The sequence below is a fragment of the Dysidea avara genome, chromosome 15 (genome assembly GCF_963678975.1).
Source record: "Dysidea avara chromosome 15, odDysAvar1.4, whole genome shotgun sequence".
In the NCBI taxonomy this organism is placed as follows: Eukaryota; Metazoa; Porifera; class Demospongiae; order Dictyoceratida; family Dysideidae; genus Dysidea; species Dysidea avara.
In genome coordinates, this window is record NC_089286.1 from 8,058,102 (window position 1) to 8,076,053 (window position 17,952).

A 17,952-nucleotide genomic window follows, 5' to 3' on the forward strand; every position below is an offset into this window, starting at 1 on the left:
TGATCCTTACTATTACAAGTACATGAAAAAATTTGGAATTTTCAACTAGAATAGGGACTATAGCACATCGATAAAAAGTACTGAAACAAGTTGGAGTAGTCCATGATATTAAATTACTGTAAAACAATAAGAAGTGTTATATCCCTACTGTGCTCAAGATACCATAACGGAAATGCACAGTAGGGATATGGCGTAAGCAATCATTTATCGGATTGACTCAATTACCGGAAACGCATGCTTCAATTATCGGACAGACGTTTTACCAATAAAAACAGTGGAATTCCATGGTACAAAGAAGTGGAATGGTTGACAAAGATTGTTTTATGTTTGTTGAGGGTTATAATTCTACTGATAAAGGATTGGACAAAGGTTTACAGTTTGTTTGACTTCTATACTGAAGGTTTGGAGTTGTATTTGGATGTGAGTTTACCCTGCACCATCAATGGTATTTGTTCTCCATCACTTTGAGAGAGTAGACCCCTCTACTGTTGATCTCAGCTTCGACGTTAGTCACCAAACAATAAAAGAAACAAGGCAAGCCATAGTCAAGGCCAGGACTTGATGAAACTTCCATGAATAAACATGATACGGCTACCATCGAACATGGCAGTTGAACTGGCATGCTCATAGATGACATGGCGGCTGTGGTGAAGGCAGAGGTTGGTGAGAATATAGTCCAGAATAGCGTACTACCATCAAGCCAACTGTTAAGAAGCGTGGGTACTCAATTTCATCACTGGAAGTGAAGTATGCCACCATGCTATATAGCCCTACAAAACATCTGAAACCAAGAAATCAGAACAGTGCACGGCGAAGGATCTAGAATTGGTTGGGAGCTTGTTGTTCTACTATTTATTACTGTAGAACTGTTAAATGATCATTGTGTGTTCAATTATCAAGCAACTTGTGCATACATTTTTACTAAAAAAATCGTAACTCGATCCTACAATACGCATTCTGACGTTCCAAAATTTTGCATGGATGTCTGTTAAGCACTCACAATTATGTGGGATTTTTGTCAAAATTTTGATGGCTTTAGGAATAACCTTTTGTTGGTGGTTAGATATTGTTCCGGTAATTGAAACACGCAAGCGTATGTTAGTTCCGGTAAACGAGTTATGGTTCCGGTAATCGGTTATTTCCACTCCACACCTTTTCGTCTGTTACTGGTCAGGGAAAGAAGCTATTGACATCAAACTTAAGGCACAGAAGGACGATATCTAGGGGAATACCTCTGCCAAACTTTGTGCCTGAGGAATGTTTACAGTGGAAGGTACGTTCCGTGGTAATAAGGGTGTCGGTAATTGATTGCTTATGCTAACACTTCTTATTGTTTTACAGTGATTTAATATCATGGACTACTCCAACTTGTTTCAGTACTTTTATTGATGTGCTAGGTCCCTACTCTAGTTGAAAATTCCAATTTTTTCATGTACTTGTTTGTTAACTTTTTTGTAAATAATTTTGTTATGACTGGTGAACCCGCACATACCGCATCTGAAAAGGCACCGCGCGCCCCAGCTATATCAATTATCGTGTGAAAAGTGAAGTATTCATTACACTTCGTTGTCAGCTATGTTCGACCCGTTACACAGCATTTCGAATCAAGAACTGTTCGAAAAACACCTCTACAATCCACGCATACCAAAAGAAAGAAACCGTGCCGCGTGCCCCAATCATATTAATTATCGTCTGGTAGCTACAATGCAAAAATGATACTCCGCCAGTATTCGCTTACTGCTGAGGACGAATTTCCTGACTTTGACATTAGTTAAGTACGTATAGGTAGTAATAAGTATATAGTTAGGTAATAAGTAGTATATAGTATGTTGTAGTTTTCAGTATGCACGTGTGTTATGATCATCATAGTTTACCACTATTATCATCTGAAAAGTGAAATATCCAATACGCTTCGCTGTAGGCTATGGTCAACCTGTTACATAGCAGTACGAATCAAGAACTGTTTGAAAAGCACCTCTGCATATCAAAATAGCCACGATGAAAAATACAGACGATTTTCATTTCGAAGGGAAGCCATCACGTGCTCGTGCCAAATCGACACCTTTCCCTGTCAGCAAAGATGAATGGGACACAAAGGAGGACACTGGTAAGTCCATGAAGAATGCATTTTACATACTGCGGTATGCCAAAAGGCACCTGTCGGGCTGAAGCGACGTCGAACAGTGAAGAAATCAAGCCTGTAGCCTTAGCCGTTATCGAGTTACGCTTGTCTGAAGGCATCAGTCAATCAGTTACTTACTCAGTCAGTCAGTAGAAAATTCCATTGAATAAAAAAATTTAAAATTCCGTAGCAACTTGTTGAAAGTGTTTCGGGTTGATCTGAAAGCTTGTTTGGGCTTAGTTTTACCTCACCAATACTGCCTCATTGTCGTAAGGGAAAATTGAGGCTGATTTTTGGGTGTATTATTTCGTGGGCCATGCCTACTCCTTTGTGGTCCCTACTATACAGTTACTATCGTACTGTATGATACTGTATAATGATCCTTAAAATTCCTAATTTTTCCTTTTATTTGTTTGTTTTCTTTTTTGTTTATTTTCTTTTTGTAACATAGTTATGACTGGTGAACCAGCACATACAAGAAAGAATGGCACCACTCTTAATGTTTGTGTCCTAACATGCATCCCACCTAATATCAATTACTAAACAGGTTGATGTTGTGCTACTTCTAAAAACCAGGCACCATGTAGCTAGCTAACTCATCTGGAATTAACCAACTATGTATTACTATTTTACTATGTTGTGCAATAATGCAAATTACTTTATTGTAATTCTCAGGTTTCATAATTCATGAATTTTTCGTAATTCTTCAATTACATTGCTATGTACTGCTAAGGAAGCGCTTGTTAAACAAACTGCCTTTAACAACATATTATGCACAGAAGTATATTCTAAACTGTTTTATAGTTTGACTATAGTGTTTTTTCCCACAAATTCTCTCGACAAAGCCTCAAAGCTGCTCTTCATTTTCGTTCGTGTATGTTGGGGGATATGCCCCCTTTCCACCAAATTCCTGGTAGTCTACGAGGCCTGCACTGTCATTTCTCAATTGTTAAATGCCTGTAAAACCTGAAGGGAAGGTAATTCACAGAGTCTGAGGAATGTCACTACACCCATATTTCAGACCACCGAATAGAAACCACCTCAGAGCAAAGTTTACCAGTGCATAAGTTAATACAGACTTCATTTCACTTTTACTTCTTACATGTAAAAGCTGCTTTTACCAAATACTGATTTTGCTCATGTGGGTGCATACGGACAAACATAGATAGGTAGATATGTAAATAAGTACATAGGTACACACACACACACTTTTACAAAAACAATTTCAGTAAACCAGGCGAGCACCCACAACCAGCCTTCAGCCAGCTGTGGGCACGCCTGGTTTAAAAAGTGAAGCGGTCATTACTATGTAGTTCAATCTATACATCACACTTAATCTAACTTTTACAACAATGGAAACACTCGCCTCATCTGTCACATTAATTTCTGTGACTAGTAAGGCAAAACTAGTCAGGTGAGTGCTATTACATATTACTGCGGGTGGACCAGGATCATCATCTTGTATTATACCCTCACTGGACCAACCTCCTCTGGTTTGATTGCTACAAAAGAATATTATTCTACATACACATAAATTTATAAGATATAAGTACTCTACGATCTATGTACACATGCATGTAAACCTCATTATGGTAACAAACATTCTCAAAGCACTGTAGCTGGTTATGTTGTGGCATTTAAATATAGTTTACTATACAAGGTTTTAATGTGGTTAAACAGTTAGACCACTGTACAAAGGTTTTAAAACTGATGCATTCTATGTATATAGCATTAGCATCCATTTCTTAGATGTCAGTTTTGATATTACTGTCATAGTTGTTTATCATATAATTATGAAAGTTGCATCATGATGCTACTTTTCTGAGGTGTTATTTTTTTGTTTGTTATTTATGCCATAGTAGCTTTAGCTGTATGGCTTACATACCACAAACATTTACATTTACTTAAGTTTTTACTTGTCCTTTATTGCTTTCTCTAGTATACAAAATATTGTACTGTTTAAGTTGAAAAATTTATTAAATTTGTTCAAGTAGCTATTATTCACAACACTCAGATTTTACCTTCTTGATGTAGCATATACTATGTAAAATCTGTGCAAAAACATCTTTGCTGTAACAAAAGGCACGCCGAAGAACTACAAGTTACTGTAACAATAACTGTAATTAAAAGATCTGACATCTGGTGCAGCCAAGAATGAATGCTGATACAATAAATGCTACTAATAATGAATAGTAGATGGAAGACAAGAGAATTATGCATACTGACTCGTGTTCTACATTTCGGTGTTGCTGCTTCCCAATTAATACCTGTAACACTAATTGACTAGTCTTTTGGCTGCCTTTTTAATATATAGTGAAGACAAAAAGGCGGCCAAAAGACTAGTCAATTGAGAGTTAAAGGTGTCAATTGGGAAGCAGCAAGACTAAAATGTAGAACATGAGTCAGTATGCATAATTATTTGGTCTTCCATCTACCATTCATTATTAGTAGCATTTACTGTACTGGCATTTATTCTTGGCCACACCAGATATCAGATCTTTTAATTGCAGTTATTGTTACAGTAAATTATAGTTCTTGGACATGCCTTTTCTTACAGCGAAAATGTTTTGCATGGATTTCATTGCCCAAATTCACTGAAATGCAATTAAATAACGGTGTTAGCTAGCTACTGTATAATAAAGTGTAGCTACACTGTAGCTAATATCATTGTATGTAGTACATGCCATAACTATTAAATTTTGAATATATGAATATAGGCAAGTGAAGGACCACTGCACTGTATACAGCTATACATACCTAATGAACTATATGGCATATTATTTTACTAATAATTATAAGACAGTCACCAACTTTATGCTGTTTTCTAAGGGTATTACTGACTCTTTGGACATTTTGCTTCATGATATCCATCGGTTTAATGTGAAGTGCCATGCAGCAACACTATATAGTTGAAGCTAGCTACTTACCACCTGCAGGAAAAATAATATCCATAGGATTGCTCATAATATTATATAACGTATGCATAGTTATATTATTAATTTTCTGGTCAACAGCTAATCCAATCAATTATCACCATTTTGGTACTGATATACAAGATCCCCCCCCCAAAAAAACACCTTTGCTGTAAAAAAAGGCGCGTCCAAGAAACTACAAGTAACTGTAACCCCATGTAAAAACAGATAAGCTGTAGAAAAACACTCCATGAAATTAATGGGTAACTGAAAGAGCTGATATCTAGAGCGGCCAAGAATCAATAATGTTACTACAACTGACTATAACTACCAAAGAATACAGTACCTTGGCTGTAAAACAGGCAAATAAAAGTAACTGGCAACCAAAACAGCTGATATCTGAAGCGGCCAAGAATAAAAGTTAAGTTGATACAACTTACTACAATTATTAACTTGCAACATTGAATCTTAACCATTCAACTGTGTTCTATACATTCACCCATGCTACATCCTAAATTAATTCTTTGTAACTCTAATTGGCTGGTAATTTGGCCGCCTTTTTCAATAGTCAGAGTAAAGAAAAAAAGGCAGCCAAATCACCAGCCAATTACAGTTACAAAGAATTAATTTAGGATGTAACAAGGGTGAATGTATAGAACCCAGTTGAATGATTAAGATTCAATGTTGCAAATTAATAATTGTAGTAAGTTGTATCAACTTAACTTTTATTCTTGGCCGCTTCAGATATCAGCTGTTTTGGTTGCCAGTTACTTTTATTTACCTGTTCTACAGCCAAGGTATTCTTTGGTAATCATAGTCAGTTGTAGTAATATTATTGATTCTTGGCTGCTCTAGATATCAGCTCTTTCAGTTACCCATTAATTTCATGGAGTGTTTTTCTTCAGCGTATCTGTTTTTACATGGGGTTACAGATACTTGTAGTTTCTTGGATGTGCCTTTTTTTACATTTTTTTGGGGGGGGGATATCACTAATTTTTGTCAGTTATATAATTTACAGACCCAATGTTCAAGCCATGGGGGGTGTATGATGAATTCTGCCTTGTAGAGGTGTTGCAACCAAACAGAAATCTGCTGATAGGTGGTGAGCATATAACATACATTCCTACAGTAGCTGTTAATTTTTTATTAGGACAAGGGCAGTGGAAATTAGTGGCCATGCCAAGTAATGGCTATAGTCAGGGTTACCAAAGATGTGTGTAAAGCACTTATTTGCAAAGCATGCTTTTCTAGGTGATCTTGGGGAATGCCACCATCTTGAAATAGCAACTGTGAGATTGCATCTGGGATCTGGGAGTGTTTTCAGACAGAGATGTAAATGTTTAGCCATATTGTTCAATGACTGTTCTATTAGAGTATTTTATTGTCTGGGTGTTCTATTAGAGTATTTATTGCTTGACTGTTCTATTGGAGTATATCAATCATTCTGTACTTATCAATGAGTAAAACCTGCTATGGCCACTGCCATAGTGTCCTGAGGACAACCTATCCACTTGGTTTACCACTTGTAGAGCTAGATGCTTTGCTAAAGGTCATGAAAGAAATCACAAACATCATACTATTATTTTTATTTCACTACATACAAACACACGTTTACATCATATACAAGCACAAGATGCACAGAAAATGTGCAAGCACTATACACACATGTTCACAAACATACACCACATATTAGTTGTACTCAAGTTAATATCACATCTCTTGTGAAATGCTCTTGTAGGTGAGATGGTAGTTCCCCTAAAAAGTTCTTGCAGAAAAGAAAATTGTGTTGTAGATTCTGTTTATTGCCAATTAATTACACATGTCACTCCATAGTTAAGCCATGAGGATATCCAAGCAAGTGTCTTTGGTGTTGCGACCGATGTTCCAGGTTAGTTGCATGTGTGTTTAATTTAAGGTTAAGTTGAGTGCCTGCTTTTTCTTTTACAAGTCTCACTTAATTTTGTGTTCCCATGTAGTCTGGCGCCGCCCGCCCCTTCGCATAAAGTAAGGGTCTGGTGAAATACAGATACTAAATCATTTCTAGTGCCCAGATTCAGCGCTAGCCAATTAGTGCATGCCAATGACGTTCATACAGAAATCGCCTTGGCAACACGCTTTTGTTCGAATTGAAGTGCAATCATCTGACGTAACAAGCATTACGTACGCTGTCTAATTGAATTCCTTTTGAAATGATTAGGTATTTGTATTTCACCAGACCCTTACTTTTTGCGAAGGGGCGGGCGGCGCCAGACTAGTTCCCATGCAGACATCTGAATATTGTACAAGCTGTGTGGAACAACCCCAACTCATATACGCAATCATTAGCAACCACAAACCACATTTAAGCAATCTGTTACAAAAGTTGAAAGCCACAACACAAGCTCATAACAGCAAACCATGAAGCACGTTCCAGCAATTTGTTACAAAGTTTGTTGCACAATGGTATGTGCATAATGATTGATTAATGAAAGCCACAACACAAGCTCCATGGTGCATTAATGGAAATAAATAAGCTCCACCTGGCTGACAATTTTATCACATGACCCATTTAGGGGATATCCCTTGGAAAGTCCCTGCACAGTAACATTTGAAGTGAAGTGATTATACTTGATATGCGATTTATATTATTATTATTATTGATGGCAGTCCATGTCTTGAGAGGGAAGTATAATATTATTAAACACTAAAATACATTAAAGTACGAGTACCACATTGTAGAGCCATAACCAAGAACAAGTTCCACTCGACTGACAATGATAACGTGACCTATTTAGGGGAAATCTCTTGGAAAGTCCCTGTAACACCTCTCAAGTCAAGGCCGGAGGAGACGGTCCGGTTGGTCAGGCCTGAGCTGGACCAATAATCTGGAGTTGAACCAACTAGCTGACCAGCTCGAACTACATTATACTCTCATGCAATCTTTGGACGATCATATCTACATGTAGCTACGTACATTTTACAGATGTTATTGAAAATGCATGACACGAGTAGTTACCTAGTTTCCCAGCCTAACTAAAGCACAGAACTACACGTATAGTACCTCCAATTACCTTACAGTACAGCACTCGTATCATTCGTACAGAAATGATTGTGGGTTCTACGTACAGTATCACGTGTGCTGACAGTTGGCATTTATCACGTGTATTATTATTATTATTATTATTGTGATTTTGCTGCTGAAAGACATGGATACAAACTGGGGGTTGGTATAAAACTAAACTAGACTATAAAATACAGCAGCTGGTGTGCTGATAAGAGCTATCAGCACCCAATTATAAGTTAAGATTACAAGGGAGCAACTAAAAATTACAAGTAAACTAATTAATTAACAAAGGGGTAATTGGGGTGGAACTACACCTATGACAAGGACATACAACATGATAAGTACAATAATTATTGTCATCAAAGTTTGAAGTGAAAATGGCCCAGAAGATGTTGTTTAACTGTTTCTTTAGTGTTGCTATAGATAGATCTAGATTTAAAGGTGGCAGTACATTCCATAAACATGGTAAACGGTTAAAATAAAAGTGGCGGGAGGTGCTATATTTCGTATAATTATGAACTAGCTTGGAATGGGTTGATGATCTTGTAGAACTGTTGCTGTTAAAATGGACCCACTTGGAGATGTCAAAGTGTAAAGATGGATTCTTGATGGATTTAATAAAAAATAATAAGTCATTTAGTTCATAAGTAAACATGAGGGGAAGCATCGACAACTTTAATAGTCTAGTTTTATAGGATGAAGTATAATTATTAAGAGTGTAAGGCAGGTGTCTTCTTTGGTTCTAAACCAGTACACTTATATCACAATTCAATCTTCATAAAATAATCATTAGCATTCCTTGGCTTGTCTCTCTTGGCTTCTTTTACTGGGCGAAGGGCTGGCAGTGACAAACCAGATGACTCATTCCGCGGCAAGAAGCTGTACACCCATACATTACATGGTGGCCATCTGGATGAGATGTTGAGTAGAAATCACTCTTCTTCAACTACCCACTCGTCCTGTCGAGATACTGAGTCTCACCCACATCGCGCCATTTTCGAATACTGATTGGTCTCATGACTGTCCACCAGTATATTTACGTGATAATCCGTTCACTTCATACAAACCAGTGTAGTAGTATCAGTACTGTATTTTTGTAGCTGTGTAGCTTTTTATTGTAGCTGTGTGAATTCACTGTATAGTAATTATATCCTAGCTAAAGGGGGCCATGCTACATGGGTTCCCTGTGAAATTTGGGGGGAAAGTTGCAAGTTGACAGCTAGTTTTACTTTAAAATTTAGCATCAATTTTAAATTTTAAGGCATTTTCAATTTTAAATTGCAAAAATTCTGCAGCTCCTGGGGGTGCAACCCCCAGACCCCCTTAAACTTCTAATTGCTAGCTATAACTATAAATGAACCATACAGCAAGTTTCATGCTGTGTCCCCTGTAGCTACTGATGTCAGGTCTACAATTATACATAGTATAGAAAGTCTGAAGAACAACAGATAGGCTTGAGCATATTTATATTGCCATAGATAGTATATTCTCTATGATATAGCTAGCTAGCAGTGAAATATCACTAAAATTGCATATCTGAGTGTCTAATTTTCAAAAATTTCCTGTGGCAGCATGCCCCCAGACCCCCTAGAATGCTCGTGCTTTGCACTTCGCACACTGTGCAACAGCTCCTCTCTCATTGGCATGTATATAGTAGCAATTTCAACATTAATTATGGTCAATGGCCTGACCAACTCAATTTCCCCTCCTCCAGCCCTGCAAGTGCACACATGTGATACGCGGTTATTGATGGCAGTCCATGTCTTGAGAGGACTGAATATTACTAAATATTTGTTATACTGTAATGGAGTGGTGAGGCATACTTTAGCTGATTTGAAAATAAAATACGTGCACCGCTTGAAGAAGCCAAATGGATATTAAAGAGTCACGAGAATACTGATGTACTCAGCTCTTCATGGAGGTTCAGTAATGAAAAGACTGATGAGTGGAGGTTCAGTAACGAAACGAGGAGTGGAGGTTCAGTAACGAAAGGAGGAGTGAAAAAATGAGGCTAGCATATGAAGTGCCACATCTATTCACACTGATTAACCGCGTGTACGTATGTGATTGGTTTTTAGACTGTCAGACATCTGCACTAGTTTGACTAGTGCAAATTCACTGAGACCAATCTGAAAACTTCTGTGATGGTACCAATTTGAGTAGCAGCAAATACCAATATTATCTGGCTTGAAATTATCTCATGGATGGATTGTCAACAAGGTGTATTCATACAGACCAAACAGCTTTCAGTATTGTCACTAGTACTGTAGTGCCAATTTAGAAGTCCCGGAACTGTAGGTGAGGTAATGTACATGACCCTTGTACAAAAAAATACTCATTCAAATTGCATACTGGTCTAAATAACTAAATTTATGTACAGTGAAACCTGTCTAATCAGGACACTGTGTAGTAAGATCACTGTTGGACCAACTTGTGAATCTTCAAACGTATTACCTCAAGGGTGTGATGAATTTTCAGGTCCTCAAATTTTGTATTACCTCAAGGGTGTGATGAATTTTCAGCCGTATTGTATTTAATGTCCACCTGTCGATTTTACAGGTACATGGTACGTACTTGGTCATAGCATGCGGTTCTCTCACTAGCAGTGGCACATACATAACTTGGTAACTAAGATCAAGGTTTGAGGGGTAAGTAGACAAAGGAATTGTATAATGTTATGTGTACATGTGTTCTTTAGTTCTCAATTGCCAAGTGTACTTGGACTGTAGTAATATCAAGGACTTTGTGGATCTTCAGGTCAGTCTGTGTATACTAGGAAATTTTTGTATTACCTCAAGGGTGCGATGAATCTTCAGATCCCCAAATCTGTCATTTGTGCAAATAGTGACAGATTTTTAGCTGTATTGTATTCAATGCCTGCCTGTCAATTTTACAGGTACAGGGTACTTGGTCATAGCATGTGGTTCTCTCACTAGCAGTGGTACATACATAACTTGGCTAGAGCTCTAAACTTGGAAACTAATATCAAGGTTTTGGGGTAAGTAGACAAAGGAATTTTATAATGTTATGTGTGTTCTTTAGTTCTCAATTGTCAAATGCACGTGGACTGTAGTAACATCAAGGACGTTGTGGATCTTCAGGTCAGTCTGTGTATACTAAGAAATTTTTATATTACCTCAAGGGTGTGATCAGATCCCCAAATCTGTCATTTGCGTAAAAACTGACAGATTTTTAGCTGTATTGTATTTAATGCCTGCCTGTCAATTTTACAGGTACAGGGTACTTGGTCATAGCATGCGGTTCTCTCGGTACATAAGTAACTTGGTAACTAAGATCAAGGTTTGGGGGAGTAAGTTTGTATAGACAGAGGAATTATTATAATGTTATGTGTGTTCTTTAGTTCTCAATTGTCAAGTGTACGTGGACGATGAGGCCTGGTAAGATCTTGGCATTATATCTCAGTTGATTATAATCTTCTGAATTTCCAGGATGAGGCGTACAGTTGTGATGGGACTAACTATCCCAATTTATTGTCAGAATTTTATTGTTAATGTCACAAATAATTAATCTGATTTATTTTGTTATGTAACATGTGTATTAATTAAGTGACATGCATGATAAAAGCTACAATTGGAGTGACTACTTGCTGTTAGGGTGGGTAAACTAATGCTATGTAACAAGCTGGTTTGAGCACCACCAGAACACACAAGTTATCTTAATACACCATGCGGCAACAAGAATTATGCTTGGAGCACCTTCTCTAGTGACGCTATGTTCTTGACGCTTTCACACCTGTTTATAAGACGCCTACCAATTATCAATGCATGCATGAGGCGTGGCACTAAATGGAGTTTAAAAGATTTCTGCTTAAAACGCCTTCCCTAGGGAACTTATGGTTTTACACGCTTTTACAACTTGTTTTTCAGATATTAGGGTTTGTGTCCACATTGTGTCTTTAAAAGTTATTGTAGTGATTAGAGGTTTGATCGAAGAAAATATACGTATGAATAAACCAGGATTAGATAATGTCAGTGCTAGATGGACTGTACAAACATGGGTAAGTTGACTGGTATAAGGTGACACTAGGTGTAACATAAGGTTGAGAAATAAAGTGAAATATGTCTAAATACGCGTTTTAATACCGGTCGCAAGAAAACTACTACTACTACGAAAAAGATTTTTTATTATGTAATGCAATACAAACCTATTGAGAGATGTTGCATAATCCGTGCTAATATTGCAAAACTGTCCCTACGCGTAAATAACTCACAGTAGTGGCTGCGCGTCTTTTAATTGGGCATGTGCTTTGTAGTTTCTTGGCTGCGCACCTCACTACCATGAGTCTTGATATCGGATTCTCTAAGATAAGCAAGTTCTATCCATATCACTGACTTACTCAGACCAGAGTGCTGTGTCTTAAATTGATGTATGAAGTGGTAATCTACCTATGGCCAACACTGGGCCTTGGAAGCTAGATGACACGAAGACTGATACTGCCGGATTGACATCAAAAACGAGATCAAAGAGAACAAAAATGTTGTGAATTTCCATTCAGCAAATATATGGCAACATAGTAACATAATGATGGGAGCATGTATGAGCAGTGTGACCACTGAACCAAAGCTTCATAGGGAGTAAACAATTCGATCTTCATTGCAAAAACTATAAGATAAGAGCCTTGCAGCACCTTGGTACTGAAGATTGGACCTCGCCTTGGACTAAATGACAATTATCTCCTTCAGGTAAATCTTGATCAACTCTACTCATGAATTAACTGCCAAGGCCAGCACACGTTCTCTTGGTTGTCACATCAGTTGGCAAAGTACTACCTCCAGACCTCTCAACTTGGAACTTGAGTCAACCTTGAGGATCCTAGCAGTCAATATCCATGCAGCAGACATTAAGCCCTCCGTCATAGAATAGGCTTATACATGCACATTCATTTTAAAAGGAAATGATTGAAAATGCATGACCTATCTATCTACATGAATGCATGCTGCTGTTTGCTGCAGCTCATGATCCACCTATGCTACCAAAGTGTAGTTAATTGTAATAAAAACATAATTTCATACAAGCTTCTGAGCCTTCTCTGAAATCACTTGAGTGCTCATTATGTGAGATCATCTCAGGCCATCAGTCTATAGCATCTTCATCCACTTATTCATTGAAGAATAAAATCAAAAGCTGCTCCATAGAGTGACTGTGAGTCATCATTCTACTTTCTTTCTTCCTGATCCCAAGTTTCACATATATTCTCCATTTTTAAAAACAGCATCACATGTTGCAAGTTGAGTGTTCACTATTTGGAGCAATATAAGCGCTTCAGACATTTATAAGTGCCTAACAAAGCGTACCAATGGACTTTATCCACAATGACATCACAAGCACAAGATAGCCACATTGTTTGGGAAACTAATGTACAGGTGCCTGTGGAGAAATTGTTTTGATCAATCATATTTCAGCCAGGGAATTGAAGGAGATGTGAACCTCTAAACCACAGGTATGGTTACAAGACAACAGAATGAACGATTTGTATCACATGCTGGAAAATTTTCAAGATAACACTCATTTGCAATGGCTTTTGTTATTTTATACCTGTTGGCAACTGGTCGGTATCTTGCTTCACGAGTGAAATATGATGGATCAAAACAATTTCTCCATAGGCGCCAGTACATTAGTCCCCAAAATAATGTGTCCATCTTGTGCTCCATGCAGGTAATGAGATACTTCAGAAACAAAACTGAAACTGTTTTGTTTCCTGATGTCATTATGGATAAAGTCCATTACCGTATAGCCTAAATATTTCGAGAGTCTAAATTTTTCAAGGATAAAATTTTTGCTGTCAACCGCAAAAACCTTGAAAAATAACCCCCCCCCCCACCCACGAAATATTTAGGCTATATGGTAACCAAGTGGCCACCTTGATGAAAATACAGGCACTTGACAAAAATATCAATGAAATACTGTTGATTGTGGGTTTCAGTTTTGTTTCCTGATGAAAAACCTTGAGAAACTGTGAGATCCAGAGCGTGACCTTGAGAAATTTATTCCTGACCGAGAGATCTTGAGAAAAAGCCTAATAACTTGAGTCTCATGGTGAAAGGTCTGCACCTTGAGTATCACAGAGTGATGGAGCAAGTACACATCAGTTTATTCAGCTGTGTTGGGAGGTAACCAGACTTGTCAGATGGCTATCATGACACCATGTTATAGGCGCCATGTTATAGGCACCATCTCTACCTACGGAAGGTGGTTTTCTCAGTGGAAAAGATTATGGGAAACACAGTTTCTACTATCGTGGAACTACATTATGGAATGCTTTGCCAACAGCCTTATATGACTCAACAACATTTACTCAATTTTGAAATAGTTATTAGGAACATTTCAGTGATGTTAGTTTGTACATAAGTAATTATTGTATATGTGTGTGTTTATATGTTGTGTGCAGGGCGTAGCTGAAGAACAGCTTTAGCTGATGCGCCTCCCTGATAAAATAACAATTGAAAAAAAAAACATGTTTTAAGTAAGTGGATGTGTGGTACGAATAAAACATATTGGCTTTCAGGTGGCAGTGTATTAAAAGTGAAAACTATTTTGTTTATTACTACAGAAATAATATTGTTACACTGTTGATCACTTATTTTATGGTTTAGACATATTAAAGGAAGGATCCACAATGAAACCACCTGTACCTTTAGATCAGGTATTGGTCCTGCAAGTCAGTTACGTCTTCACTATATCCGGTAGTTAAACTGTACTCTGTGTGACCGGTGATCATTGTGCGGTCAAGTGGCACGTAAACTATGACCAGAAAGTATAGTATTTCCAGGTCAATTTATTCTCACCTATTTGTATTATCCAGTTCACCTGAAAGCAGTTGAAGTGTGGCAGACCTGGGAGTAACCAGGATAATCAAGTGTCCTCAGTTCAAGTGTTATGATTGAGGAGGCCAGTTTAGTATTCAGAATCAGATTGTACTTAATGCCCACCTATTTATACAGGCTGGTCCACCTTTTATTGTTTTTGAGGCCATCGTAGGTTAAATCCTCGAGGTGTACTTAAAGAGCAGTGGTGCATGTGTGGTCATTGTTTGTGACCTGGGATTACTCAGTGGTACATGTTATAACTGATAGTGTCTTAGTATCCTAATTTTCCAGGTCAGTTTTGTGTATTTAAATACCCTTTTTAAGCCATTGGACATTCCTTTTACAGAAAACCACTAATTGGTCCTAATATGTTGTGCATGTTGTTGGGGTGGCCAATGTGTGTTGTGTTTAAATCTGGGCCATTACTTCAGATATTGGAAAGTGAAGAATGTTAGATGTGTGCTAAATAAGCATTCTATTTTATGTTCACTTGTTTTCCAGATCACTGAGTGGGATCAAGCCATGGATGAGGACGTCACACATCTGCTGGTGAAAAATTTTAGGTACGTAATTGTACTATGGAATACTAATGTGGCAATGTTTGGGTGTGCTCTGCCAGACACGTGAGTAAAGATGGGTTACCAACCAGTTACCTCACTTTTTTGCTCTATAACAATCATTTAGTACTGACTTGTTGTTTTCCAGATCATTGAGTGGTCAGGGGAAACTGCAACATATTGAGTGCCCGCCTGTCATGTGAAGGGTCACTTGTAGACCAAGCCACGAGGATCCAGCATTACTTGAAAATTACCCAGTACTTAAAATGACGTACAGTGTATGAACTTGGACTTATGATGCCAGTGTGCATTCCATGTAACAAGGAAGTCTTGTTGTACATTATATATGGTGCTTGCTTATTGTTTGACAGGTGTCTCCTTATGTTGATGTTTACACTTTGGGTGGTGATTTATTGCCTACTGGGGTAGGGTTCTACCCAGGAATTCCTGAGTGGTGGCCTAAAGTTAACATGAACTGATATGTTGTGAGAGTATTCTTGGATTCCCAGGTCAGTTTATGTACTAAAGAATATTTGTGGAGCCATATACTGCACAATGTAATAACTTGATGGGGGAAATTTAGTGAATTAATTCACTTACTGTCAAATATTGACGAATGCACATGACAGTCATGACTTCATATAATTATTCTAATCAATGCAGTCACATGAGCTTTGGCAAAGAATTGCGACAATTTGTGGTCAAATTTTTCCCCCACCAAATTATGCTGTACAGTAGTACAATATTTGTATTTAGTGCCCATGCATTTATTGTTTGATAGGTATCCTTATGTTAAAATTGGACAGTGTCTCTGGTGTAGGACATATCACTTATTGCATCAAGCCATCCATCACCATCATCTCCAGAAAGAATAATAATAATTAGTGTATTTAATTCTGTTAGTATTATACCATTATTGTTTACATTCATGATAAAAGCCATGATACAAGCAGCTACTTGCCACTGGGCTGGCTGGTGCCATGTTATGAGCCACCTTTGTGTGTTCACAGATGATGGAAGTCACAGCACAAGTGTCTATACTAACAATTGGGTTGGTGTTATGATCTTTCACTGTTTAAGCACATGTCACTACCAGAATCCTTTCACCGCAAATTCTTTGTAATATAGTAAGATAACTACAATGTGAAGTGTAAGCCTTGGTACAAGCTGTTGTAAGTGTCCATGTGGTGTGTGGCACTTAATAGAATCTAAAACATTTATCTTCTCTAGAGATCGTACATTCCTTGCAGTTACACAAAATGGTTATGAAATGGCTAAGTTTGTGTCTGCATCATACTTATTGTCTGGTTTACTGGTTTGGGCTACCAAAATCGCAAGAGGGAAATCTAATGCTAGATAATGTCAGTACTAGATTTACTGTACAAACACAGGTATCTTGAGCGGTGTAACATGACGATAGCTATATTGCTGCTGTAACAGATGTCAAGAAATGGAGTGAATTATATCTAAATACGGTTATCATAGAGTTTGTGACAAGAAAATGATGACCCAAAGATTTTTAAGACCAGACACAATACAATCCTGACGAGAGAAGTTGCATAATCTAGGGGCAAATGTTGCAAAAACGTCCCTACATGTAAATAACTCACAGTAGTGGCCGCCAGTGTTTTTAATTTGGACATGCGCTTTGTAGCTCTAGGCCACAGGACTTACTACCTGAGTCTTGATTTTCTAGAGCCTTTGAACATTGGGAACATTTATAACACTCTAACATACTGTAAGTAGTGATAAGGGATATAGATGATAATTATTGGCAGTGGTTAGGGATTTGGAAATTTTGGGTCTGAAAGTTTGTTTAACCCACATCAAATCCACATCAATTTATTCAAGGTTACTTGCCCATTTGTAGAAATGCAAATGCTGTATAATGGATAAACAGCTAATAGTGGTGGATCTTTCTTAACAAATTCAAGAAAAACCACTTATACACTTTTGGTCCCAACACATCTGGTCAATACATGCTTTACCTTTGAAAGAAAACACCTCTATATCACATGAAAAAGAGACCATAATGCTTGTGTCCATATTATAGATGTACTAATGTATTCATATTTTACAGCACTTGTCTGTTACCTGTAAATGACTAGTAACCCACTCAACAATTTCAAAAAAATTGCAGATGAATGTTACTAAAACATAATACAGTGCTACTACAATTGTCATTGTGACTGTCTCAGCAAAAACCTGCATTGTTTGCACAAGCATGTGTATTGAAAAAAATGAAATTTAAAAATTATTAGTAAAATTATGCATACTACAAAGAAAAATATGGAAGTTTTAGTTGTACCATTACTAAGGGAAGCAAATCTCAAATCAACTATGTAAACTTATACACTATCTTATTTATGTGCTGATGGAGAGTTCGAAAATCTTTTTGTTCAAGGAAATGCGTGTCACGTGCATTTATTGATGATGCGGTAGAGGTAAAACAACTTTGTCACCCTTTCTTTGATAAAACCACCTCCATACG

At 37.5% G+C, this 17,952-nt stretch overlaps 1 protein-coding gene across 1 annotated transcript in view; it reads right to left on the reverse strand.

Moving 5' to 3' along the window:
• The window catches only part of LOC136245248 (uncharacterized), a 201,949-nt gene that overhangs the window by 87,366 nt on the left and 96,631 nt on the right, over positions 1-17,952 (reverse strand). The window contains exon 25 of the mRNA XM_066036736.1: positions 3,489-3,624. Within this exon, the coding sequence (XP_065892808.1) occupies positions 3,489-3,624 (136 nt within the window). The remainder of the gene's footprint in view (positions 1-3,488; positions 3,625-17,952) is intronic.